General features: G+C 48.7%; 2 protein-coding genes across 23 annotated transcripts in view; one reads left to right on the forward strand and one right to left on the reverse strand.

Moving 5' to 3' along the window:
- The window catches only part of Mllt10 (MLLT10 histone lysine methyltransferase DOT1L cofactor), a 185,767-nt gene extending 163,420 nt beyond the window's left edge, over window positions 1–22,347 (forward strand). For 19 of the 22 annotated variants that reach the window (XM_021240399.2, XM_087207115.1, XM_004859933.4 and 16 more), the window contains 9 exons: window positions 8,622–8,739; window positions 9,770–9,842; window positions 13,284–13,438; window positions 15,038–15,226; window positions 15,578–15,666; window positions 15,771–16,132; window positions 17,393–17,495; window positions 20,021–20,209; window positions 21,590–22,347. In XM_021240399.2, coding sequence (XP_021096058.1) covers window positions 8,622–8,739; window positions 9,770–9,842; window positions 13,284–13,438; window positions 15,038–15,226; window positions 15,578–15,666; window positions 15,771–16,132; window positions 17,393–17,495; window positions 20,021–20,209; window positions 21,590–21,634 — 1,323 coding nt within the window. In that variant the 3' untranslated portion in view covers window positions 21,635–22,347. Of the gene's footprint in view, window positions 1–8,621; window positions 8,740–9,769; window positions 9,843–13,283; window positions 13,439–15,037; window positions 15,227–15,577; window positions 15,667–15,770; window positions 16,133–17,257; window positions 17,355–17,392; window positions 17,496–20,020; window positions 20,210–21,589 lie in introns of all 22 variants that reach the window. The other 3 variants (XM_087207113.1, XM_004859929.4, XM_087207121.1) reach the window with 1 other exon arrangement.
- A 2,869-nt stretch (window positions 22,348–25,216) lies between these two features.
- Dnajc1 (DnaJ heat shock protein family (Hsp40) member C1) overlaps window positions 25,217–27,391 on the reverse strand; it is a 192,625-nt gene continuing 190,450 nt past the window's right edge. Inside the window, exons 11-12 of the mRNA XM_004859936.4 lie at window positions 25,891–26,249; window positions 25,217–25,405 (exon numbers count right to left, since the gene is read on the reverse strand). Of these exons, the coding sequence (XP_004859993.1) occupies window positions 25,337–25,405; window positions 25,891–26,249 (428 nt within the window). The 3' untranslated portion in view covers window positions 25,217–25,336. The remainder of the gene's footprint in view (window positions 25,406–25,890; window positions 26,250–27,391) is intronic.

Below are 27,391 nucleotides of genomic sequence, written 5' to 3' on the forward strand. Positions count from 1 at the left end.
CCTGGCAGGCCAGGTGCCGGCTCTGCGCCCAAAGCAGGGCCTGTGACACGGAACAGGACCAACATTCAGGGTCCAACTGGGACACTGCGGGGAGGGGGTCCTGGGGAGCCAACCCAGGGCCTCACATTTGTGAGGCAGGCGCTCACCCAGCCCCACAACGCTTGTGAAAGCAAAAAGCTCCTGTCAATTACTTGAGAAGTATGGGCCGGGGATTTAGCTCAGTGGTGCCGCCGCCTGCCTCAAAACCGCAAGGTCTCGAGTTTGATCCCCAGTACCAGGAAAAAAATTACTTGAGAAGTAAAAGCATAAGACCTGTGGGTTTGGTGAAGTGCGCCCGAGGTCCGGGCTACTCTGCAGGCTGAGGCAGGACTGGTTGAGCCCAGGCAGTCAAGGCCACAGCAGGCAACACAGGCTCCCACTGGAAGAGACAAAGGGCCCCTGAGTTATAAGGCGGATGGGAACTACATTTCCCAGGATGCTCTGCGCTTGGCCTGCAGGAGCACCCAAGGCTGTGGTAGCACCGTTTGTGAGGTAAACAGTCCAGGGCTGGGTTCCACACAAAGACGTCTCCTTCTAGGGAACCCGTAACCAGACACAACACAAGAGCGAGGTGAGATTGCAAGGGCTATTGAGTGGGGTGAAGCCTCTCTCCCAACAATGCCAGCTCCCCAGGCCGCTGCCTATTCTCCTGGGTGCTGTGCCGCCCCACAGCTGCTAGTTTTTCGGGGGATTCTGGGCCAGGTGATGTTCCTACTCAACTTCAACCAACTTGTACAGCTCCATGGTGGCCTAGGCATCTTCCACAGAGGAGTGTCCACTTTTTCCAGCCAGAGGCGCGAAGTGAGGGGATCGGAAGTCGAGGTAGCCCACTCGCTAGCACACTCTGGACGGCCCTCGCGGTGGGGACCGTCCCCACTACGAACGGAAGCGTTCTGAGCCGGATGCGGAAACCGCGGCGCGCTGACGGGCACCGGGACGGCAGGCGCGCAGGTGGGACCGTGCGGGGGGGGGGGGTCCTGTGCGCGCGCGCGCCCGAAGCGCCCCCACTTCACGCAACGAGACCAAGAGACCAAGGACTCAGTGTGCGAGGACCCGGGGCGGGCGTCGGCGGTGAAGGCGTGGGTGGGGCCGGGGCGGGATGCGCTACCCGGCCCCTCTAGCCCCGTGGAGGTACAACTCGAAGGTGGGGTACGCCGTGAGAAGCCGGCTGTAATTGTTCTTTCACAGATAATTGATGGAAAAGCTGTATTACTGCATTCTAAGCTGTAGCAGTAGTATAGTTAAAATTACAGTTACTGGGAGGTAGAACTCCTGTCCGTGAGATTATTAATGATGTGTTCTCCCTTTGCAGGGTCGCGAGTAGAAGTATAAATTAGTTTCTGTAGAAGTGCCATTAATTTTTTATTTTGACTTTTAAAACTCACTGTTCCCTAGTTCATTTGCTTTTGTCTGTGGGAGAATGCAAAAGTTTTTGTTTGAAGGATGATTTTTTAGCAGAATAATTTAAGAGTGAATATAATGAAAAATACTTGCATTCTATTATAGTTTGCATTCTGAGTTTTGCTTTTGGATATGGTCTTCATGCAGATGGTCATGATAATCTTGCTTCCTTGTCCTACCCCATTTTACTTGTGTGTTTTGTGTGTATAATTTATTGTTGTTTGTTTGTTTGCTGTAGTGCTGGGGATTAGACACAGGGCCTTTGCACTGAGCTTCATTCCTACCGTGATTGATTGATTCCAGGGATCGAACTCAGGACCTTGCGCTTGCCAGGCAGGCGTGGCGCCACTGAGCTCCTTCCCCGGTGCCCCATTTTTATTTTTTGAGAGAGGATCTCCTTGAGTTACTAAGTTGCCCAGGCTGAGCTCGAATTTGTAACCCTCCTGCCTCAGGCCCCCAAAGTGCTGGTATGACAACTGTGTGTTGCCACGGCCGTTTTAACTTTAAATGATTTTTTTTTTAAACCTGTGTCATTCTTACAACAGTAGCATGGAAGCCTGGCATGGTGGTGCACACCTGTAGCCCCAGCACTCTGGGAGGCTGAGGCAGGAGGGTTGCAAATTTGAGCCCAACCTTGGCAGCTTAGTAAGACCCCCACCTCAGAATTAAAAATCTAAAAAAGAACATACATAGTGCAGTGAAATGTTGCTCCTGGGTTCCGTCCCCAGTACCACCTACCCCCAAATCATTTAATGTTAAATTCCCAGTGGGCCGGGCATGTAGCTCAGGGGTTCTGCCACCTGCCTCAAAAGCTCAAGGTCCCGGTACCCCCCCCCCCCGCCCCGCCCCAATTCCCATTGTTTGCTTGTCTGTTTAGTACATGTAGATATTTTAAGGCACAGATTTAGTGACAGGGATTTATCTGATTTGGGTAACATTTTGACCTCAGTGAACCGGAATATTTTGTTTTCTAATGCTGTAATATGTTTGCACACACAGGTGTGCCATGTACGTTGGAGGAACTGTCTTAGAGGTCACTGATTTTTTTCACATGGCATGTGATAGTGAGTGATGTTTTCATTCTATTTGAGAAAATAGTTTCCTGGGCAACTTCAACTGACTGGAGGGGGAGGGGGTCTTACTTTGTTATACTCGATGGAAAGTTTCATATGTCTCAAATAATTTTAGAATGGCTTATAATTTTAAGGAATTCACTTTTCTGACCTAAGTAAGATTAAACATTTTTTATTAGTACATGTTTTTAGTACTAAGTAATGATCACATTCCTTATGGGGAGTTGGCACATGCACAAAACATATCTTAATTTTCTTATCTCTGTTCCTCTCCTCCCTCCTTAGTAAGATTTGATAAATGTTTGATGATACCACTTGCTCTTTGAGGATGAAAAGGCTAATTAACAGCACAGGGTCATTTATCTGGTAAGCAGTGAAAGTTAGTTTGGAAGCAAGAAGGTCTGCCTTGTTCCCTAATTACCAGTTACATGCCCCTTACACTAAGAGGTGTCTCTTTGAAAAACATTGCTAAGAATTTTACTGCATCCATTGTAAAATAGAAATTTGGAGTCTGAAGTCCTGGGTTCCTGGTTTCCTACTCACTAGTGTAACCTTGGTAAGATTTGTAAAATTTTTGTGAGCCTCAGTTTTTTTAGAAGTAAAATAACAATACCTCAAGTGCCTGTCCTTTCTGCTATACAGGTATAGTTTGAAGTGCAAATGCAGAGTATAAAGTACATTAGAGTTTAATGCTTATTAATTTCAACTGTTAATAGAAGCCGCCTGATAACCAGTGAGAAAAGAAATGGTAAAGAGACACTTTATTAAAAATATGTGAATGCTTTCTGTTAGAACTTAAAATTCCATGCAAACATAGATAATTTAAGTTCAACTGTGGATTAAGGTCTTTTCCAGTTCTAAAATTATCTCAGTAGCTGTCTTTCTCCTAGGGACTTACTTTCCCCCCAAAGTTAGGAGATGTATCAATTAGATACTAACTAATTAAGAAGCCTTGAATTGGCTGGTTATTCTATACAGTCCCGTGATCCAAGCGTGAGTGTTCACTGATGGTTTAACTACACTTCAGTCCCTCCTACTATTTTTTGGAAACTCAAGTGTAGAGCATTTCAGCATTAGCCTAAACAATGGTTTTTGAATACATTAAGGTCCTAACAATTAGGGAGCAGTTTGGAGCACTGAATAATGTGGGATGATGCAATTGAATCTGACAGCTTCAACAGGCAGCCTGCTCATGGGACCTGAAAGTTGTTCACACTTGGTTTCATCTCTCATCACATGCTGAGAATTAAAGCCTTACTGGTGGTTAGCAGCCACTGAAATGGGGTCTGTTATCAGAATATGTTTCATGGTACAAAGTTTGAATCAAGCTGGAGAACAGACAAAACTTTCCATTGGTTCTCCAATCCTTGTCCAATATTCATTCATATTTTTCCTGGAAACCTTTCTGGTCAAATATTCTGTGTTTGCAAATTCAGAATACAAATTGTATTTTAAGACATTAGAGCTCTTATGTTGTATTTGCAGTGTAGCCATCTTACTGTAGAGTTACACAGATTAAAGTGTTACTGCAGGGTCTGGGACATAGCCCAGGAGTACAGTGCCTGCCTGGCATGCACCAGTCCCTGGCTTCGACCCCCAGCTAAACCCTCACTGCTACCACATGCACACAGGGGCATACTGAGGAAGATCAACTCATGTTTATTTGACAAATAGGTTTTAATCTTTGAAGTATGCCATGGTTAGTATTAGAATATAATTGGGAAACTATATTCTTTAATGAAGTTAATGGAAAAGTTAAAACAATAATTTACAAAAATAATTTCTAAAATAACAAGCTGAAATATAAATGCTTACTCTGTGCCAAGTGTCCTTCTAAACTCTTTGCATATATTAACTCAATTCTAGCAGCGTTCCTATGAGGTGGCTACTACTCTTACGGCCATTTTCTAGTGGAAATTGAGAGAGGGTTTACTTAGTTTAGTACTTTTAGTACCTTACTTAGCTTGTGGCAGCTATGGTGACGATAAAGTCTTTTTTCTTTTTCTGTTAAAAGTACAAATGATTCAGAGAGTCTGACAAGATTTTGGAAGTATGCATTGTAAAATGTGTTAGTGCTAGAACGTTTGAAGAAAAAGGTACTACGTTTTATAACTTGTTTGAATCATTTGACTTTAATGTTTATTGACAGGCTAACTGTGTATTTAAAAAAATGCCTGCTATACTCTGTTCCTGTGAGATTGAATTACAGACCTGCTCTAGGGATGTGATACTATAGTACTTTGCAAAGTGAAATTCTCACAGGTACTCTTCTTGTATACCTAATTTTTCTTATTCATTCTTTGAAATTTTAGCTTTATCAACATTAGAGTGGGACAGAAATCTACTGAAATCAAGACCCACTTTTAAATCTTACAGGTGAACAATTGAGCGTGCACCCTGACCTTTTTTCACTTCTAATACTGACAGTTTTAGAAAATCCAAGCATCTAGGAACACATTAAGAGTTCCTCCTTTACAGATATACTGGTCATAAGCAGACTCTTCAAGTATAAGAGATGAACTATTAACAGGAGAAATTTCAGGCTGAAATGTAATTTTAATCTTAAGTTTTTGATTGTTACTTAGGAAATACTAGTGTGTCTTTGACTTGAGTTTGAATACTGCCTGGATAGAGACTTACTTTTTTTCCCCTTTAGATAAGTTATTCTAAGTTTGTTAACAGTGTTCTCAAGACACCTAGATATGTTTTGGTTTAAAGTGAATCTATTTTTAACCTACTGATCTTTGGGGACCATCTTGCAAAATAATTATACTTCTCTTAATGAGGTTTTTTTTTTTGTTTGTTTGTTTGTTTTTTACTAATGTTAGAATAAATGTTACAACATTTTAGTGTGGAAGTGAGTCTTGTTAATTATTAATCTTAGCAAAAGGCGGCCTCTTTAAGGTACCATATTGTTAAGTGAAAGCAGAAGTTTATCATGGCAATATTAATTTATCTTGAAATAATTCTAGATGTATAGAAAAGTTGTAAGCACATTGAGCAGTGGCAAACCCATAGCACGCTTGCTACAGCAGGCTGTAGCAGTGAAAGCTCTGAAAGGTTCCTCATCACTGTGCTACAGTGTTCACAGTGTATGTGTTGAATATCCAGCTATCCCTACTCTACACAGACTCATGTGCTTGTAATACCAGTAGATCCAAGGAGAACACCTCTCCAACCGTGGCCACTCGCCTTTCCTGGGCAGGATAGAGCTGAAATGTCAAGATAAGTATCCTTCCAAAAAATAATTTCTAGTCTTTCATACCTGATCTTCTGTAAGATTTTTTGAGTTGACAGAATGCCTGTGCTTGCACTCTTTCCAGTAAGTGTGTCTTTTCCCCCAACTCTTTCACTTGTCCATGTTCTCTGTTGCTAAGTTGTGACTCTTTTCACTCAAATGTGGGTTTTCTCTTTTTCTTTTCTGGCTTGGAGGTACCAAAGAAAGAATCATTAAGGGTACCCCTGCCGGACATTATTTTGGAATTGTACTGGCCTGGTAAAATGAATAACTTGTTACTTCCTTCTCCTGAGTTTTTTTTCTTGAATTTAGGTAATGTTGATTTTTGTCTTATTTTTAAAGGAAAAACAACCCTCAGGTATTTCTGAGTCATCCAGATAGTTGGAGAAGTTGGTCATTTTGGAATAGTATTCTTATTTTACTTCATTATTATCAACTTTTGCCAACGACTTTTTATAAAAATAGACTTTCCTGTTCTCTTACTGGTGATGTCATTATGCAGATCAGTTGTGCTGCACTGGTTTCTATTTTGATCTTTGTTATAGTGAGCCTGAAATATGGTAGGGAAAGTAAGTAAATTTGGAGACTGGATCAAGAAAGTGCTACACTCCAAATTTGAAGCTACTGAGGATACTGTGAAGCCCTTGGCAGAAAGGACCTTTCCTTAAAAAGAATGCTATAATTTTGATATTCTTTTTTTTTTTTTTTTTTTGTACCAGGGATCGAACTCAGGTCCTTGTGCTTGTACAGCAGGTGGCAAAACCACTGAGCTAAATCCCCGGCGAGTTTTGATATTCTTATTAAGCAACTGTGGCAACTCATGAGGCCAGTATTGGATCTAAAAAGGAATTCCAGCTGGTAGATTACTGGTTGTGGTTTAGCCAAAGTATAACCTAGATGACTGCACTAAAATGGGAAGTGGGAGACTCCAGAAACGTCCTTGCTTTGCAGGTGCTGAGGCCCCTGGAGGCTGTTCTTTGAGGACCTGCTCCAATGCGCTGCAGTACGCTCACCTGTCTCATCGTCTGCACTCCTCTCTTGTCAGTTGTTACTTCTTGCTTCCAAAGAACTCTCAAGATAATACCTCTTCTTCCTCCTTGTAATTCATTTTCCACTTCTAATCTGTAATATGCTTAGTTGATCTTTTTGGAATTGTGTCTAGAAGTAAGAGTAAATTGGTTCTCTGAAAGGCATTTTTTAAGGGTTGGGAGTCAGAGGCTTTAACACAGTATGTGGGACTGGTAACATCTGGTTTTTCTGTTGGTTTGTTTGTATTTTCCTTGTTCTCATTTATTTTATGAGTAGCTAAGGCTCCCAGATAGTTAACTTTTGGAAAGGTAATGAAATCTTACAACATCTGATTTCATGAATTGTGTATTTTATGTATCCTATACTATTAACTACATGTTAAGCAGCTGATGCACGCTTCAGATTGCTGGAGTTGACGTACCATCTACTGAGGGCTGATTGATCGTTAAACAGGATTTTATAGCAGTACTTATTGACTGTGTGCATATCATCAATAAGGAAAAAAAACCCCGAAATCGAACTGTTAAATGTACCCTTTGAAACAATGGAAAGCAAGGACAGGATTCTGTATCATGAAGACTGTTTCTGTGAATTGTGAAAGTACATTTTCCTTGCTTAATAAGTTGGCCAGAGGGCAAGATAAAATGTCAGGTTACAAGTCTACTCAGAAGCACAGTTTATTTTCTGTAATATTTTGCTTGTTGTGACTACTGTGTCGTCATTGTCTCTTGTGTACTGTTGTACATGTCAAAATGTTCCACATCTTTTGTTTTGCTGTTATGAAGCTTTATGTTAGAAGTGCTCCAGTTTTTTGAAGTTGTGGTCAGGAGTTCTATTTTGAACTGACCATGTAGTGATTTCACTGTATAAAAGCTGAAGTTTGATCTCATTCAAGCTTCTTGAAAAAAAAAAGTTTAGTTTAAAATTTGTAGTTTTGTTAAATCTGAAAATCATTGCAAGTCAGTAATAACCTTCTGTGAGTAACAGTATTTTGTATACAGAAGATTTGCTTCCAAAATGCCACATTCAAAGGTTACAATATTCTTGAAAAGTGGGAGAGTATACACATCAAAGAAGGCATTTTTATCACATCGGACTTTGGCCAGCCTCCTCAGCTTGGTGTGTTAAGGGTTCATTTTGGCTTGTTTGGCACGGCTCCCAGTGCACGCCTTCAGAATTGTGGTTAGCAACATGAATGAATTACAGAGTTTGGCTGAGCTCCTCAGCTAGTAGAGCTGGCTTCCTGCCAACAAGACAGTGCCTTATATGGGGTCAGGGCAAAGCTCGGATTCGCCGGGCCCTACATTGTATAGAAAGGATACTTTCGATGCCTGTTTGCTTTCTTTTAAAATAAAAACAAGACAAAACAGGAAAAGCAGGCTTCCAAGTCTATCAAAATAGGAAGTAACAAAACAGTGTGCAGGTTTTACTAATGACAGAATCCACGGTGGAAGTGGGAGTGTGGCTCTGCAGGGTGAGGGTGCTGGGAGTCAGACCCTCTGACCTCCTTGGCCAGCTTGTGGGGTGAGGGCTGAAGGATCTGTTAGGCTTCTGTTTCCTATCTGCTCTTACTTTATAAATGTTTAGCGAGTTTAAATACTCAGTCCTGTGCGTGTGGTCACTATACTGCTGGTTTTAGTGTTGACTGGATACTCTGAATTGGCCGATTCATCTCTCTTTTTTACAGTATTTATGTAACTTCAACATTTGACAGGTTGGAATGGTAAAGCAGGGAAAAACAAAACTTGCTTTTCAGAAAGTCAGGAACGTCTGCTTATATTCTAAGGCTGGGGGAATAGGTAGTAGATGCAGCTCACTGTCCCTGTCCTTCTGTCCTTTAGGCGAATGCCCTGTCTTGCCCCTCCCTGGGGCAGGCGCCCTCGCACGTGTACGGCAGCAGGTTAAACCCGAACCCGGTGGTGGCAGCGCTCATAGCCCAGGCTGACAACAGCCAAACAGGTGAGGTCTCGGGAGCCCACACTCTTCCCTGGGGTAGGAGAGGGTGGAGCGCGGCGTCTGCCCTGACTCCGTCGACCTGTGACAGGATACTGGGCTCTCCTGTGGAAGCCCGGACCTTTATGTGCGTGATTCATGAAATTGCAGTGCGCACACGTGGTGAAAAAAATCCTGTTGGCTTTCTAGTGCTTCGTAACCCTGTGGTGCAGCTTGGCTGACATCTTGTAGCATGTGCCTCTCTGACGTTTTCAATGAGGCTTGGGCTTGCTGTGTCTCATTCCACCCTTAAGGGTTTGTTGACATGTCCACGCAGTCACGCCCGTCTGGGACAGGCCCTGGGCTAGCAGTGCACCCAGAGAGGTCAGTGTGTCCTCACCCCTCAAGGGTCAGAGGTCACCGGGCTCGGGCTGGCTGGGCCGGCAGCCTTGGAAGTGGCCAGAGGGTGCTTGCATTAGGGGCTAGCTACGGGTACCCAAGGAGTGTTTAGAAGACTTGAGTTTGTTTTATTTTAAACTCTGGATTTCTACTTGTTTTTAGCATTTTGAACATGTATGCTTAGTGTGTGGATTCATGGGACATAATTTTAGTCTCACATGAGGTTCTGTGTAAACGTATTTCATGACATCTTGGAATGCAAAGTGTTAAAAAATACAAAGCATAAGGGATTTGCTGTGATAAGCATACAGATTAGCTGTCCACAGCTGTGATTCATTACTTTAACCGTAGAAATTAAAAGTGGCTGAGGGGAGGGTACTGCAAATTCAAACCACGCTTCTGTGCTATAAAATTGAAAGGAATGAAAGAAAGAACAGAAGATAATCCATCGCCTTCGACACCCACAAAAACGTGTAGGGACAATGCTTTACACGCCACAGTTCAGCGGTTCCCAGCCAGCAGCACACTAGGTCTCCCACTGTCCCAGTCACTGGAAAGACAGTGGCAAAGGTTTCATGTGTGTTTTAGGGGAGTGAGAGCTTAAAGCCTCTCACCCAGTGAGAGTCAGTTTATCAGCTCTGAAATCTTTGTGCTGCAGATCAGGAGCTGGGAGACAGCAGCCGAAGCCTGGTCGGTAGAGGAAGCTCACCCCGAGGAAGCATCTCCCCGAGGTAAGCGCCCACTCTTCACACGCAGCTCGCGGAAGCGGGCAGAGCGAGTGTCTGTGAGCTTCCGGAATCTTCCACAGACGAGAGGATGTCCAGACAGTCTGGCCCGCTTGCTCGCTGCCAGTTCCGACACGGTCAGACTCCTGGGCTAAAGGGATTTATCTTGTTAGGGTTTCATGTCAGTTTGAAGTCTTCATTTGTGTATGCATCTAGCTGCTGTTACTATTAATTCATTAACTTGGCTGAGTATTCTTGCTCATGCTGGGCTGTGGGCTGTGGGCTGTGGGCTGTGGGCTGTGGGCTGTGTGCTTCTCTCCAGCCTCTGATTCCTGCTCTGGCTGTGGGGCCCTGCAGCAGCTTGCTAAGGTCATCTGTCTTCCTTGTTGGAAGCAGAGTTCAGCAGATGCACCCTGCCCTGTCCTGTAGGCTCCGTCCATGCTGTGCAGCACCCGAAGCCCCACTTCTCGGGTCAGTGTGGTAGTTAGGGGCTGTGTCTTCTGTCCTGAAACGTTGTGTCAGGCCACAGGGGAGAATGGCACTTCAGTGACGGTTGTTCTATTCGCTTTTCCACTCTGTGCCTTCTAGATGGTTTACGCTGTGTTCTCTATAATTTCACAAATCCCCCCTCAGACACTGGACTGAACAGGAATGGAGCACATTGGAGGGGAAGCTCATTCTAGGGCCCTCTCGTGTGGAAGATGCTCCCCCAAAACTTAAGCCCTCCGCGTGGCAGTGAGTGATGAGTAGTAGTGCTGATGAGGTGCCGTCTGTTGAGGGCTGTCTTCACTCTTAAAGCCCTCAGCCCCGTGACTCATTTTTCTGTTTTCTGATGGTACCAGTGCTCCCTTTTGCCTGTGTCATTCCTGGGTGAATGGAAAGTAGTGTTTTTCCTGATTGACCTCTCCAGAAAATTAAATATCCCTCCTCTGGAAACTGGGGATCCAGAGTGGCCTGTGATTTTGTGTACTTCTATACTGTTTGCCCGCCTGCCCTCCATCTCTGTCTGTCGGCGTCTGTCTCTGTCTGTCATACTGGGGAATGAACCAGGGCCTTTGCACCAAAGCCACATTCCGAACATTGCGGGCGCGTGGGCAGGGGCGGCGGGGGGGGGATTGCTGAGTCACCCAGGTTGAGCTGAAACTTGAGGTCCTCCTGCCTCCGCCTGTCAGAGTTCTGGAATTATGAGCATGTGCCAGTCACCATGCTCAGATTTTGGGGATGGGTGGGAATGAGACAGGGTCTTGCTGTAATAGTCTAGGCTGACTTTGAGCTCAGTATATAGTGCAGGCTAACATTGAATTCATGGTGATCCTCTTGCCCCAGCCTCCAGACTGCTAGGATTATAGGTGTGTGGCTACCACCCCAGCCCCTGTTAAATTTTTCTTTAAAAAACAAAGTTCAGGGCTGGGTATTTAGCTCAGTGGTTCCACCACCTGCCTCGCAAGCACAAGGACCTGAGTTGGATCCCCGGCACTAAAAAAAGTTAATGGAGTTTTGTTCATATAGTGGAGAAAGCTTTTATTCCCACTTTAAACTTAAACTGTCACAGATAGTCTAGAAATTATCCAGAATTCCTTAGCACTATTTTGCCTGCTGGATTGGTTTGTTTCTCCAGTACTGGGCCTTTGTACTAAACTACATCCCTAGCCCTTTAAAATGTTTTATTTTTGAGGTAGGATCTTGCTAAATCGCCTGGATTGGCTTGAATTTGGGACCTTCCTTCCTCAGCCTCTCAGAATGTAGGCGTTTGCCAATGCACTGGGCTGTGAGTGCTGGGTTTTTTTTCTAAAAAAACTCGGACAATACATATTTATTAGTGGGCACATTTGTTAGAATGCTGGGTTTCATTGATTAAATTATTTAAAATGATTGAATTGTTTAGAAACCAACCTGAAACCTAAGAACGGTCTGCAGGCCGTGCGGTACTAGCCTTTGCCGAAGCCCCGCTGGGAGTCCTCGGAGAAGCCCGAGGAGGCCGACTGTGGGCAGCTGTCTCCTGTGCCAGCGGTGACCTCGGAGGGCCGAAGCCCTGCGCCATGTCCCCGGCACCAGGACTGACCTCTTCCCAGTGCCTGGCAGCACAGTGCGAGCTGGAGCACACACGGCCCTTACTAACCGAAGACAGAAAGTGGATTAGACAGTACTGCGTGTCCATCTTAATAAAGTAAAGTTTGTTTTGCAGGGGCTGATTATCATTTGAGGTACAGGTCTGACATTTTAAAAGTATTTTTATAGTGGATTTACACATTGCCTCGAATAGTATTCCTTAGTACTGAAGGTAGCTTTTAATTTATAATCAAAAAGCTGCTTCAGAATTGTTAAGATAGCCAAAGCGTGGTGGTGCACGCCTGTAATCCTAGCACTTAGGAGGCTGAGGCAGGAGGATTGCCATGAGTTTGAGGCCAGCCTGGAGTACATAGTGAAACTCTGTCTCAGTAAACAAAAATTAAGAGAATTGTGAAAATACTCTTTTTATTCATATTTTATTGGTTGTAAATTCAGATGCCTTCCATGGTATTATAATCATAGTCTATTCTGATACCATGTGTATTAAGGCAGAAAGGCAGAACTCTCATTTTTAATGTTTTTCTGATCTTGGTCTTTTCCTCTTTTGTCTTATGAAACCATACCAAGTTCTTTATAGCCTGTTTCAGAGATTATTGGTGGTGTGCTGCTTTTTTTTTTTTTTAATTAAAGTGGAGTAACATTTATTTCCCATCTTGTTTACAATCTCACTAGGACTCTGAAACGAGATTGGGAGGCAGAAATGTAGTACAGTAGTGCAGTATCAGAACCTTTTTAATCTAGAGGAGGTGGTTTCTGGAGCCTAAGACTTCCAGTCAAACATGGCCAGCAGCAGGAGTGACCAGTGTTACTGTGGATACTTTGGTTAATGTTGGTTTTTTAAAAATTCTTTTAACATGCCAGTGGACATTGTGACCAGGCTCTTTGTGGGCGATGATGTGCTGTAGACACTGCTTGCTCCCAGGCGACACGAGACATACTGTGAAGTGTGTGCAGCGGCACCCAGGCCGTGTCTCCAGGAGCCTCCAGGCTGTATGGCTGTTGGAGATGTGCTTCTGTTTTTTGGTGGTTTTTTAATTAGTGTGTCAGCCATTCCTATGTTGTTGTTGTTGGTTTTTTTGGTACTGGGGCTCAACTGAGGACCATGGGCTTGCAGGAGAGGCGGCTGAACCACTGAGCTAAATCCCTGGCCCCATTCCTTTGATTTCATAGGGCAGGGAAGAAGAATGATGATGACGCAGTTTTAGGGTAGATGATGGTTTTTTATGCCCAGGAACCTGATACTTGTGGCATAGGCCACCTGGAGTTAGAAAACTTGTCCAGGAAACAGCAGCGATTAGGATAAGGTAAGAAACCCTACTGTGCTGTACCTGAAAGCGTTTCCCTTCTTTTTAACTTGAGCATTCATGTTTCCAACAGATCCCCTGTGAGCAGCTTGCAGATGCGCTATGATCAGCCCGGCGGCAGCAGTTTGGAAAATCTGCCTCCAGTGGCAGCCAGCATAGAGCAGCTGCTGGAGAGGCAGTGGAGTGAAGGACAGCAGTTTCTATTAGAGCAGGGCACACCCAGTGACAGTAAGTGTGCATTTCCTGGGCTCCGGGTGAGGGGTGCTGTGGGCGGACACAGGGGTCAATGTCTGCGATGATGATGAGACTAGGACTCAGATTTTAATGGGGTGAGAAAGCTCAATACAGACATATAATGGGGCTGATTCTCCAGTCTTACTGCTTTGTCTTGAACCTCATCTTTACCTTATTAGTAGGCACACTCTTGGGCAAGTCTCTTAAGGTTTTTAGTCTCTCATTTGTAGAATTGGGAGTAAGAGTGTATCTCTGTCGGGTTGTTCTGAGGATTAAAAGACACGAAAAACCATAAAGAACACCATAAAACACCTTGTGTTAGCTGACCACTAGTTACTGTAACATTGGTACTTTTTCTTCATAGTACTGTCATTTGTTCTTATCTGTCTTCTCTAAGCTTACTTGTTGGAAGAAAACTTCCTCACCTATGGAGAATTAAAAAAAATGCTTATAGACAGGTATGGCCAGCCCCCTTAATTTTAATAATTTAGAGGAAGAATAATAACTACATCATAAATGTAACTAGTATGTTATGTTTATCATTTATTAAGTTACAGTATGTGGTATGTATTGTGTACACGTATTTAACTTCTTTACATTTTAAATTTTAGGATCATGGTATAAAATGGCAGAAAGACAAAGTTAGAACAAGTGGCAGTTAGCTGAAGTCACCTGGTGTCGAGCAGAAATGTTTTTTGGGGAAAATAGGTGGTTTCCATCACTTGGGGATATGAACTTCCACTACTTTATTTCATTAAAGCAGAGGCTTTTTTTAGTGCTAGGGAGCCACGTGCCATAAATGGGTATTTTTATGAATGGCGCCCAACAGAAAATGCTGATTTTCAGGAAACCCATGCCAGGATAATCCTTAGGAAACGATCGCTGGAGAACAGGGTCAGCTCAGTCTTGCTGTGCTTCATTTGGGACCTTGGAGAGGGAGGACACAAGCCAGTCCTGGGGCAGGACTGGGCCGCCTGTGTCTGTCCAGGGGGAGCGTCTTGTCTCCTGCGGGCCCTGAGGTCCTGTTAAACAAGCACAAGTTTTTGACCCGGAGAGTTGAGGGCTGTCAGCCGTGCCGGGGTGTGTGGGGGGGAAGTGGGGAAGGCGCAGGTCTTGGCAGTCACGCAGGCGGAGCCAGCGCCCACTCCCCCCCTGAGCTGGACCCTGGGCCTCACTCAGTTCAGACTGAGCAAGAGGCGAAGTGCGCACTTCTGACCGTGTCCATAGAGGACATCCGTGTGCTCCTTGCCTACTGTAAATACGACTTCGTGAGAAGCGATGGATGGCAGCGCTCTGCATGTGTAACAAGGTGGCTTCGTTTGTTTTGAGGATGGAAGTTGCCTGCGTCTGGTGGTTTTGTTGGTATGTGCACTGGTTTTCAGATGCTGCCTCTAGGAGCATCTTCCTGGATGCTTTCGTACAAATACAAACCCGACATTTCCATCATGCAGGCCCGGGATACGCTGTTGTCATTTAGGAATGCTTCACAGGACTTGGCACATGGCAGCTTTCTTCTGCAGTTATTGGTGGTGTGTCCATAAATAGTCCTGGGTGTGGGTTCGGCTTTATTAAAATCATCAAAATGTTTGCTAGTTTTAGGAATGCTGAAGTCCTTACACCAACTTCAAGTAGAAAATCGAAGATTAGAGGAACAGATTAAAAACTTGACCGCCAAGAAGGAGCGTCTGCAGTTGCTGAACGCACAGCTTTCAGTGCCTTTCCCGACCATAGCGACAAACCCCAGCCCGTCCCATCCGATGCACACATTTTCTGCACAGACTGGTGAGTGGGGGTGTGCGGTTAGTGCCCACGAGAGGTGGGGGCTTCGGCATCACCTGCCTAACAAGTGCTAACCAGCCGCCGTCCTGTGAAGATGTGAATGGGAGCGGTGGGCTGTTTCTGAAGGGCATAGACAATCCTGTTAGGTGAGGACTTGGATTTGCTTTTACTGCTTTCTTCAGTACAGAGTTTAGTGGTGATTTACTTGAATGTGTAACGATCTCATTATTGAGTTACAGCTATGGTATTCAAAAGCAGTACAAGTTTCGCTTTCTCTTTAAACTGGCGTAGGAGTGGCGTGCCTTACTTTGTAAGTGTCTTAATAGGGTAAGTCTCTGTGTTTTATTATTCTAGCTCCGACTACTGATTCCTTGAACAGCAATAAGAGCCCTCATATAGGAAACAGCTTTTTACCTGATGGTTCTCTTCCTGTATTAAACCAGGTAATTTGTGTGCGGTTACATTCATTTGTGCTTTGCTCGTGAACCGTAGCACAGCGCCTTAAATGGCTTCAGATTCGTGTCATCAGTTTCTCTTCTTCCACCAGGACTTAACCTCCAGTGGTCAGAACACCAGCAGCTCCTCCACCCTGTCCACCCCTCCGCCCGCCGGCCAGAGTCCGGCACAGCAGGGCCCCGGAGTCACTGGGGCCCAGCAGGTCAACGGCGTGGCCGTCGGGGCGCTGGCGGGGGCGGTGCAGCCCGTGGCTGCCTCCATCCCTGCCGCCACTGCGGTCGGGGGGGTGATGGGAGCTCTGCCCGGTAACCAGCTGGCAATTAACGGCCTTGTAGGAGCTTTAAACGGGGTGATGCAGACCCCCGTCACCCTGTCCCAGAACCCTGCCCCCCTCGCCCACACAACCGTACCGCCTAATGCGACACATCCAGTGCCAGCCTCGCTGACTAACAGGTGAGAAGCTTGTCATACACTCGGGTTCTGCAACATAGAACCAGCATTGTCGTGCATTAGTTTGGGATTTTCACTGTCTCCTGTAGATACGTCTAAGAAAATAAATGTCTACCCCAGATTTCAACTAGGCATATGCTACCCCCAGAGTATGTATATTTTTGAAATGTAGGGAATTCTTATGAAACAAAGTCAATTTTAGTAACAAAGTATTAAATATATTGTGTTCAGTTTCAGTCTTGATCTGTGATGTAAATGTTTTCTTACCCCTTGTATATTTTATTTATGTATCCTACATACTGAAGAAAGGTGATATCAGAGTGATGCTTCGTAAAATCTAATAGTATAATTTTGTTAACTTTGGATCAAAGATTTTGACATAAGGTGAGGGGTAAATATTTATCTTGAAGTGAAACTCACTGGTTTTGTTGTACTAGAATTTCAGGAGTATTTGTTCAAAAAAGGGACTAAAGCCATGTTGTTATTAAACATACTTTGGAGGAATAATTTTAAATAATTTGTATTGGGTACTAGTAAGCTATTTCTTCTGGCTTTCTTTTTCTTGATGCTTAATTTTAAAAAATTAGGAACATTAAAAAAATCCGTCAAATCAGTGGTATGTTTAGATTCTTTTAACAATGTGTATCTTAGCATGGGTTAAATTATCCCTGATTAATTAAAAATAAACACATGTAAATTTCTATTCCAGAAAAGAAATTTTTATTCTCTTTGGTTTATAATAAAAAGAAAACACTTCTTGACCACGTGAATATGAATTCTCATTTAGTTGTATACATGCATTATAGAAAGAGAAAGAAGAAATAATTTATACAGAATTGTTTTTAAAAAAGTATTGTGGTTATTAGGCTGGGCGTGGTGGCACACGCCTCTAATCCCAGCACTTGGGAGGCTGAGGCAGGAGGATCACCACAAGTTCGAAGCCAGCCTGGGCTACACAGTGAGTTCAAGCTCAGCCTGAACTGCATAGAGACCCTGTCTTGAAAAATAAAAAAGTATTATGGTTAAACACTTGTTAATTAAATACTGAATCAAAAAGTTATCTTTCATTTACATTTTTAAAAAGAGAGAAGTATAAAGTAGAAAGTAAGAATTTTAATCATTTTTCAGTGCCTCAGGACTAGGATTACTTTCTGACCAGCACAGACAGATACTTATTCATCAGCAACAGTTTCAGCAGTTGTTAAATTCTCAACAGCTCACGCCAGTAAGTTCTTCCTTTTGATGATATTTGATTTTTCTTAGGATCAGTGTTGTAGACTCGATGATCGTTGTGGGATTGGAATGCCTTAGTGAACAGCACGGCCGAGTACATGACCCAGCCTGCCTGCTGTGTGGGGTCCCTGTGGTGAGGCGCACACTCCTCGGGCACGGTCACGCGTTGCGCCGTCAGGGTCTGGTGGGTGGGGCGCTGTCGGGGACAGTGGGGGTGGGGGGCTGTGAGTGGAGGTGCGGTCGGCGGCCTGCAGGCCCAGATGCATGCGCACGCGGCAGAGCCTTTCCCACTTAGGGGAGGGGAGAGCAGAGCATAGCAGAGCTGAGCAGGGCAGAGCAGGCGCTGGCTGGGGCAGAGACCTGGCGAGCGGGAGCGCAGACGCAGGTCTGCCACTGGGAACTCTCCCGAAGGCGTTTGAAGCCCGTGTGCCCGCCCGGCGCTGTCACCGGGCCTCGGCGATTGCTCCAGCTCTGTTCATCTCGTTTTAGTCGTCTCCACTTTTCTCTCAGGATTATTTTAAGAATTAGTTTCAAACAGCGCCGCAGTAGTCACGGTATTAAAAGGGCTGATTAGTTGCTGCTGGGGTGCCGGCCGCATCGCACCGCACAACAGCAGGTGGGGCACGGGACAGGAGGGCTGGACTTGCTAGGGTCCGCGGAGAGGCTGCGCCGCCCTGACAGAGTGTAAGCGCCAGAAGACCCCGGCTTGGGGAGAAAGCAGTAGTTTCACCAGGGACGTAGTTTACCCTCCGTGTCCAAGGGTTCTGCTTCTGTGCATGCAATCATCTGCAGATCAAAATGTCTGCAAAGCAGTGGCGTCTGTCCTGAATGCGGCCCGGCCTTTTCCTAGCGTCCGCTGCTGAAGAGCGAAGAGCGCAGCGCAGCTCCGCACCGCCCGGCCTGCGTTCAGGCCCTGGGCACGGCTGGAGCCATGCAGCCTTGAGACCAGGTTTCCGCAGGCTTTGGGTCAGACGGGCGCCGCATCGGGGTCTGGAGCCCCAGGGAAGCGGGAAGCCCGCGGCTGGAGGGAAGGCGGGGCGATGCGGCGCGGCCACCGCGGGAGGCTGCTGAGTGTCCTGTAGGTGGTGGGAAGACCCCAGTGAGTGGCCGAGAGTGGGATGCAGTGTGGGCGACAACACGACTGCGAAATCCAGGGAAACGAGCGCGTGCGCGTTGGCGGGCGAGGCGCGGTCCTGGCGGAGGGAGCAGCTGACTTGCCGCTTGCAGCCTTGCAGTCCAGGCGTGACATGCCCAGCTCGGAACCCCGCTAAGGCTCGGGGCTTCTCATCTCGCTGCTTTTGTGCTGCCGAGGGTAGAAACTGGCCGGGCCAGCACGCGTGCTGGGTGAGCCTCCCTGAGCAGAGCCCGGTGTGCTCCCCGGAGCCGAGCTGTCAGGTGGCGTCGGGAAGGCGCAGGCGCAGGCACCCCTTCCTGGCCTTCCAGCCGGTTTCCCAGGCTCGCTCACCTCGCTCTGTGGCGCTGCCTGGAGAAAGTACGTATTTTGCGTCAGTGAAAACATTGCACATTCTTGCTCCGACTTGGGGCCACTTTGCCGTCACTGTCCCTTCAGTGAGCAAGAGGGGATGCCGTGTGAGTTCTTAGGCTTATGGTACAAGGCGACCCGCCTGCTCCTTGCCTGTCTCAAAACGGACAGCTCCGTGTGTGGGTCCCTTCCCTGGAGAGCCTGGCCGCGGGAGCCCTGGCCCACGCAGTCACAGCGCACGACGATGGTGGTGATTTCAATGTAGTTTGCCCATCGGCCAAGCTTTGGGGCGGCACTGCTTCCAAGTCAGGCACACCCCATGGCCACCCCAAGGCGAGGCCCGCTCGGCCCTCTGGCTCCTCTGTCTCGGGTTGACATTCGGTTCTCGCTTGGGTTCCTCGCTCATCAGCCCCGACCAGACCCCGTCTTGCTCTCCTGCCCGCAGTGTGGCTGGGGCGCCAGGATGGCCCTGGGTGTGCCCGGGCCCCTACCCCTCTCCACTCTCCAGAGGTCCCCCGAGTGACCTGATTACAATTAGCCCTGGCCGCATCCCCAGCAGACACCCTTAGCTGGAGTCACGCCTCAAAGCCGTTCCCTCCCAGCGGACCCCCCACCCCAGCCCTGCGTCCCACGCCCCAAAAGTGCCTGGCACGGAGCGTGTTCAGGGCACCTGGTGAGTGAACATGTGCCTGCTGTGAGGAATGGCCCACAATGCCAGGCATGCTGGTGCGAACCTTAACTCCATTTTCTTGAAAGGCTGAGGCAGGAGGATCACAAATTTAAGCAGAGCCTGGGTAACTTAGACCCTGGTTCAAACTAAGAAAAAAGGGCTGGGGCTCAGTGGTCGAGTGGTCCTGGCTTCTGCCCCAGCGACACAAGAAGCCCTATGGAGAAGGCGCCATCCCTGTGGGCACGGACGAGCGCTGACAGTTGTCTGACTGGGACCGAAGTGTGGGGAAGGCGGGTTCCTGTGGTACTCTCTAAACGGATTGGCGCGACGCGTGACTGACTGCCGATCAGGCTGTCCGCTTCATTACAACTACGTAGCGCGCGGGTGTTACCAAGTGCGGCGGGCTTGTCGGGAGGAGGTATCTTTCCCTCTCTCTCTTGGGGCAGGGGCAGGCCGTGGTGCTGCCGAGCGCAGTGACTGGCACTCTCCCATGTTCCCACTGCAGGAGCAGCACCAGGCCTTCCTGTACCAGCTGGTGCAGCAGCAGCAACAGCAGCACCACCCGCCCGAGCTGCAGCCGCTGCAGCTGCCCATCAACAGCCTGCTGGCGGGGGCCCCAGCGCCTGCTCTGCACACGGCCGCCACCAACCCCTTCCTCTCCATGCACGGGGACGGCGCCGGCCAGAAGGTCACGGTAAGTGTCTGCTGGGCTGGGCAGCTGTGTCCCCGCGGGCGCCACTGGAATTCGCACAGTATTAGTTAAGGATGGTCAAATCAGAAGACGACAGTCGGTGTTTCTTTATAGACTTTAATTTGTGGAGTTGTAAGACAAGTTGAATTCTAAGAGTATTTCTGTTTTGATGAAAAGAGCTGCTCAAAATTGACACCGACATAAATTTTAGGGAAGTCTAAACATTTCTTTTTAAAAAATTAGTCATATTTTAATGGAGTTTTAATTTAATTTTATTATTATTATTACTTTTTGGTACCGGGGACTGAACTCGGGTCCTTGCACTTGTGCAGCAGGCAGCGAAACCACTGAGCTAAATCCCCGGCCCTTGGAATTTTAATTTTAAACATCTTACCAATTGCATGTAAGTGATAACGTCTTACTCTTTCAGTGTAAAAGATACACTGCGAGCTTCGTCCTTCTTAATGTGAGTTTTAAGGCTGTTTGTGTCGCTGTTGCTGCCCCCGGGTTGGGGCCGCTGTCTGCAGAGGCCCAGTTCGGGACAGCAGGGGAGGAAGGAAGAAGCGAGACACAGTGCAGGCTCTTCCTCATCCTCACTGTGGAGAAGCTGTTTCCTGTACTTTAGTCCTCAGAGCCTCTAGTTTTTATTCGGTAATGAGAACCAGCTCAACATAGCAGGGCAACCACAGTGCCTCTTGTTCTGGCCACTTCTGCTCAAGCACGTTGTCCTCACAAACCTTGTTATGCCCGGGAAATAGAAGTGATGGGGTTCATCTTGGAACTTTCCTACTGTTGCTTTCAATTCTTTTGTTCACAAGAATTTTTCCTTGTTAAAAAAGTTACAAGCTAATTTTTGTTGAGCTGTACAATGTAAGATGTATTTTTAAACCACAGTCATACATGTAAAACAGTACTAATTACCTGACAGAAGAAATCGGGGCTGGAAGAAACACTGGGTCCTGCTGTGGGGTGATGGGGCCCCACTGTCTACAGAGAGGACGGAGTGCTGAAGAGGCTACGGCTCACAGGACGAACAGCAGTATGGGCTTAGGGCCGGCGACTTGGTCAGGGGAAGCCAAGCCGCAAGATCTGGAGTCCTGTGTTACGGCGTCTGTGGGAAGGCTGTGGGGAGGTGAATTCATTGTCTCTCCCGTCACTCTGGCTCTCGTCCTTGTGTAGTGTTGAATTTAATATTTTAAAGGTATTTACCAGTAAATTCATGCCTTAGGGTTAGGCTGAACATAGCCAGGCCAGCTTACAGGGGAGAGTCATTGTCACGTATCCCATTTGATCCCTTACAGTTGCAAGTAAAGAGGGTATTATCTCCAGTACTGGTCAGAATCGGTTTAGCTAATAATGCTCCTGGTTTTTGTTTTACTGCAGAGAATTAGTGATAAAACTGGGCCTGTAGCTCAAGAGAAAAGTTGACCCCTGAGAGACACCTGAAACAGCCTCTCCTTCGTCGGGCACCAGCGAGGGTGTTGCTGCAGCCCCTGCAGACCGCTGTGAACTGAGACTGAGACTCGGCCGCAGGACAGCTCGCCTGAGGGCGCTTGGAAGGCAGATTGATTTTATTGTTGCTTTGTTGCACTGAATTGAGTTCCCGTACCCTCTGCCTCACCCAAAGGTTTTAAATTTTGAAAGAAAATGTCATAGGTAATTTTTTTTGTCAATGAAATAACTTACATATAATGAGTTTATCAACCCAAGAAAAATTTAATAGTCGGTGCACAAACAGTGTTTTGCTATTCACATCTCCACTTTTTTAACAACTAAAGACTGGTTCCACTTACAAACTCCTCGGTTTTACTGTATAAGCTGGAGTATGGAGTGCCAGAATACCATCTCTTCTTCCGGTTATAGTCAGAGCTGCAATTTCAAGGGACTGTAAATTTCTTCTTTAGGATTGCAGGTATATATCATGTCATTATATAACTGGGACTACAAAACTTCACAGTTATCTCCTTTCTAATGAGACTTGGCCAGTTTGGTAATCTAGGACGTGACATTCGCTTCTGCCGAAGGTACTTTTCTTTTGCTAAGTGCTTCTTTAGTGTCCAGACCTCGCGGTATAGGGAGACTTTGCGTAAAGTTCTGAGGCTGCTGGGGAACGGGGTCAGAGCAGAAGTGTCTTTCAGAAAGAGCCCGTTCTGGAGGCTGCTGCAGGGCTGGCCTTGACCAAGGGTGAGCGAACCCCGCTAAAGCGGCTCCAGGCCAGGCCTCACCGCTGGCACAAGGTCCTGTGCACGCAGGCAGCTCAGGCAGAACCGTGTCCCGCAGAGGTTTCTCCACTTGCGATCACAAACAGAAGGAGGGTTCTGGCCAGAACGCGCATTTGTTTTATTTAAGCAGCTTCCCAGCTCTAAGCACTGTGGCTCCCCAGTAGCAGCCCTGTGCCCCGCCTGCCTTCCCCCCGCGGCCACAGGCGTTAGTGACTAGACCCCCACTGTGTCCTTAGCTGGAAGAACACGCTAATTCCGCAGTATGTCTGTTGGTTAAACATTGGACAGTTCTTACCTCATTTCTGTAAATAAGGTTTTGTGAATCTGTTTTGTATTGTGAAAAATTCATAACATTGATATTTTGATTTGTAATTCTTCTAATTGGTAGATTTAATTGAAAATTAAAATTAATTTATTTTTATATGTCCAGGGGAATTTTAAAGAAAGACTTTTTGTAGATAATTAAAAATCAGTGTGGTTTATTTTACTTATTTAACCCACTGGTTGTTATTCTGTAACAATTTGTATAAATGATAAATTTTGAACGTGTTGTTATTTTGCCTAGATGTAAAATTCCACATGTATTAAAATGTACAAAGTTTTTGTTAATAAAATTTAACGATGTTTATAAGTCAGTGCCTCGTGGGTGGTTCTGGCCTGGGAGTCAGCTGTGGACGGTCCCCTCACCTAGGTGGGGGGGGGTGCAGCTTCTCAATCTCTAGTTTCTCTGGCTGCTTTGGAGTTGAGCCCCAGAGCCACCTGACTGTAGTTCCCAGTACCTGCAGGCTCCTCCTAACCTGTGCGTGCTCGCGTTCACGTTTCAAGCACGTTTTTAAAACTCTAGGGGCAAGGACAAACATGGCTCATTCAGGAGCGCTCTCCTGGCTTGCGCAGTACTTGGGGCAAGGGAGGAAACCCCATCACGCTGCTAGGCTTGTATTAAAATATTTACATCATAAAGCCCAGCGTGCAGGCCTACGCCTGTAGTCCCAGCAGTCCCAGCACTCGGCAGGCTGAGGCAGGAGGCTCACTACGAGTTCCAGGCCAGCCCAAACTACACAGCAAACGCCTGTCTCAGAACAAGACACGAAAGTAATTTACTTAAGTTTCCTGGGCTCACCACGAGTTCCAGGCCAGCCCGAACTACACAGCAAACGCCTGTCTCAGAACAAGACACGAAAGAAAGTAATTTACTTAAGTTTCCTGGGCTCACGTAAAGTATATCGTATATCCGCTGGCCAGACCTCACTGGAGGCGGCCTGGGGACGGCGACCTTCGGCTCAGCTCTCCCCTGCGGGTGCCGTGCCTTCGGGTGGAACAGAGGCGCCCGGGGCCACGCGACACAGGCCGCACGCACGGGGGAGGGCGAGTGGAGAAAGGGTCTGGGGAGCTTCGGTCCCAGTTGACCAGAGGCAGAGCTGCAGGTGTCTGCTGGGTTCCCTTTTCCTTTGGGGGGTGTTTAGGCGCAGCCACCTGGGGCTCACTGCGATACGCCTGCCTCGGCCTCCCGCGGGCTGGGACGACTGGTGTGCGCACCTGCTTGGGTTACTTGGGGCATCAGGGACGCGTTCGGACCCCAGGGGACCATGGAGGAAGGGAGCGGAAGTTACTGTGCAGCGGAAGGGACGGGACTGCCGGGACCGGGAGCCGCACTGGCCTTCCTCTTTCAGACGAGGCCCCGGTCACCCTCACCCTCACGATGGCCGTCTCGCGGAGGCAGCAAACTCCGCGTCCCCAGGAACGGGACGAGCCACGGCCTCTGCCCCGAGCCGCACCCCCGCGGCCGCCCTCTCCCCTCCGCGTGCGGGACGGCAAGCTCCACCTCGCGGCCGCCCACGCCAGGAAAGCGAAGGCGCAGGGGTCCGCGGCACCGCCCGTTACCTGGGTGCTGCGTGTTCTCGAATCCCGAGCGGAGAATTGGAAGGCGCATCGCCTGCAGGCGGGAACCAGAGTCCGCCTCCAGCGTACTCCGCGCCTCAGGCTGACGTCAGGGCGAGGCTGTCCAACCACAAGCCCGCTTGATCTCACGCCGGAACGGGTCAGCACTCCCCGATTGGCCGGCGTGCAGAGCTGCCACCTGCGCACATCCGGGACCTTGTGATCCACAGGCCTCACCCCCGCCCTGGAAGGCCTGGCGGACCCCCCGGGGAGCTCACCTCCTCTCTCTCTCTCTCTCTCTCTCTCTCTCTCTCTCTCTCTCTCTCTCTCTCTCTCTCTCTCTCTCTCTCTCTCTCTCTCTCTCTCGGAAGCTTTTCCCACAGTGGTCCCGGTGCCCTACCTGAGCCTTGCTTTGTTCCGGACGCCAGGAAACTCACTAGCCGTTTGCTGCTTGGTTTTAGGGTTCAATTCCCGGGGGGATAAAACCCAATGCTGCAGGCGGAGTAGCTCCTCTAACAGCCACCCCGGGAGCCGGAAAGGCTGAGGCAGGGCGACCCCGAAAGCTTAAGACCAGCCTGGGCTACAGAGTCTCCTGAGTTTTGTCTCAAAAAGGAAAAAGCAGCTCGGACTGTCGGCAGCAGGCCGAGGCACGGGGGCTCCGCGAGGGGACGTCCCTAAAGCCTCAGACAGAGCCAAGGCCTGCGCCTTGAGGGCAAGCGGGGCCGCGAGGCCAGCACCCGGCGGCCCTGGGTCCTCAGACCTCGTGTCGGGCGCCCTCCTCGCTCCCGGGTCCCTGGGTCCCTCGGCGCCACCCCTAGCTGCCCTGCCCGCCGCGGACGGGAGGGGAGCAGAACCCGCGTCTGCCTTGCCGCGCCCTCCCACCCGCCTGCCCGGCCAGCAGCACAGCAGCTTGGGGCTCATTTCTTTATAAGGCACGTGGCGTGTGCAAACACGTTGGTACAGAGCGCAAGTTGTGCGCAGGATCTTTGCAACGGTCCTTTCGGAGAACGACGGCGGCCGAGGTCTCCGCTCAGCTTTTTGCTTGTTTCCTCTTCTGCACCAGCTCCACCAGCTGCCGGTAGCGGGCGATGCAGTCCTCCTGCGGGCGGGACAGGGGTGAGCGCCCTGTGCTCGGGCGAGCGCGAGGCCCCGACAGGGACCCTCGGCACTCAGGGGCTGTGCACCCAGGGTCGCAAGGCCACAGGCTGGGTTTCCGGACGTGGAATTTCAATTTTAAAAAAGAGAATGCAAACGACCTCGGCTGCGGTCCTGACCGCCCGCCCAGTCCCCCGCTCTCAGACCTGCTGCGGTACGGCCGCCCTACCGAGGCAGGAGGTCGCTGCGAGCTCAAGGCCAGGCCGAGCTACACGGCAAGACCGCCTCAGGGAAACCACCCCAAATCTCGCCGGGATGCAGCTCAGTGGCGCTGCGCCTGCCTCGCAAACCAGGTCCCGAGTTTGATCCCCGGTACCAAAAACCAGAAAAACAAAAAAACCCACCCCAAAGCCCCAAGTCTCTGCGAAGCACGGGCTTGTCCCCACTCCGCCGGGCGCCCAGGCTGGCCCGCCCCGCGGCCCCACCCACCTTGCTCTTGTCGGGGACGCAGCGCGCGATCCGGTCCCAGCGGTCGGCGGCCCCGCGCGGGTACTGCTGCAGCGCCAGCTCCAGGAGCCGCTGCTGGGCCTGCGTCCACGGCCCGGCCCGCCGAGCCGCCTCCCCGTCCTCGTCGTCCTCGCTGGACTCGGCCCGCGCCGCCTCCTCGAAGTCCCTCTGCCGCCGCCCGCGCGCCTTCTCCTCCGGCCGCCGCCGCCGCACCCGGGCCTCGGGCTCCCGCGCTGCGTCCTCCTCTCGCGGCGTGACGATGGCGTCGGGCAGGGCCAAAGCTGCCTTCGCGGGCCTGGGCGTCTGGGCCGAGGACCTGAGCTCCGACAGCCTGACCATCCCTAGGACAGGTCACAGCACAAGGGTGCAGGGACTGAAGGAGGCCCACACAGCGCTGGCTGTGCGCCCCGCCCGTCCCGCCAGGAGGAAGGCTCGGGAGCAGGCAGGGCGCGGACTCGAACCCACTGCAGGGCCCCCCTCCCCCTACGGCTTTGTTCTTAGGCTAGGGTGACGCGGCTGTGAGCTCAGCAGGGAGGCAGCCCCTCGTGGGCAGGGCTGGGCCCAGCAGCTGTCAGAAGAGCTACAGTGGATCCTCGAGTTGCTGACATGCGAACGAGTTATGACTAGAATGTTTTAACTTACGACCAAACTCTTGAGTTACAACCTGAATGCCGGCCCCTTGTGTTTCCAGACGGTCTCAGACACAGATTTAACCCTTACAGAGTTCTGGGAGGAACATGACAACAGAGCTAAGTGTGGGGTTAACTGAGAAACCCTGGGCCCGTGTCTCTGAGGATGCCAAGATCCGCCCTGTACAGGAGAGAGACTGTGAGGGCTGCAGAGAGGAGCCTGCACCTGAACTGACCAACTTGAGTTACAACAGCCCTCGGGGAGGAACTGAGCTCCTAAGCCAAGGGTCCACTGTAATCTGCAGAAAACGTTTGTTACAGTTCAAACCTTTTACCTCACAAAGAAATACAAATAGTTAATAAATGTTAGGAACATGCAGCGTGAACGTTTCATGCCACATGAGACGACAGATGCCCATCTTCCAGTCATTCAACTGGCAAAGACTAGAAAGCAGGAAACCAATTTAAAAAAAAAATGAAATAAAGGACAACCTCCTGTACGGCCAAAGGCGCAGAGCCAGGTGGTGCGTGTATGTGTAGGTTGGGTGCAGAAACTCACCTGGCTGTCTAACAAGGCATTCTGTGAAACCTCGGCACTGTGGGAGGCTGGGGCAGGAGGATAGCAAGTTTAAGCCCAGCCTGGGAGGGTCACTCAGTGACTTAGCAAAGATAGTTTCCAAAAAAAAAAAAATTCTGGAGTGGCTATTAACCACTTAATACGCCACTGAGCAACTAAGTTTTAAAATGTACTTAATTCAATCAGTTTGAACGTGGATTTTCAGTAGCTCCATGTGGCCGGTGTTACCCAGGAGACTGGAGGACAATCGTCGAATGCAGGCCATTCCGATTCACCT

Source organism: Heterocephalus glaber, unplaced genomic scaffold, assembly GCF_053883595.1.
Source record: "Heterocephalus glaber isolate CG9 unplaced genomic scaffold, H.glaber_assembly_v1.0 deba00000768, whole genome shotgun sequence".
Taxonomy (NCBI): Eukaryota; Metazoa; Chordata; class Mammalia; order Rodentia; family Bathyergidae; genus Heterocephalus; species Heterocephalus glaber.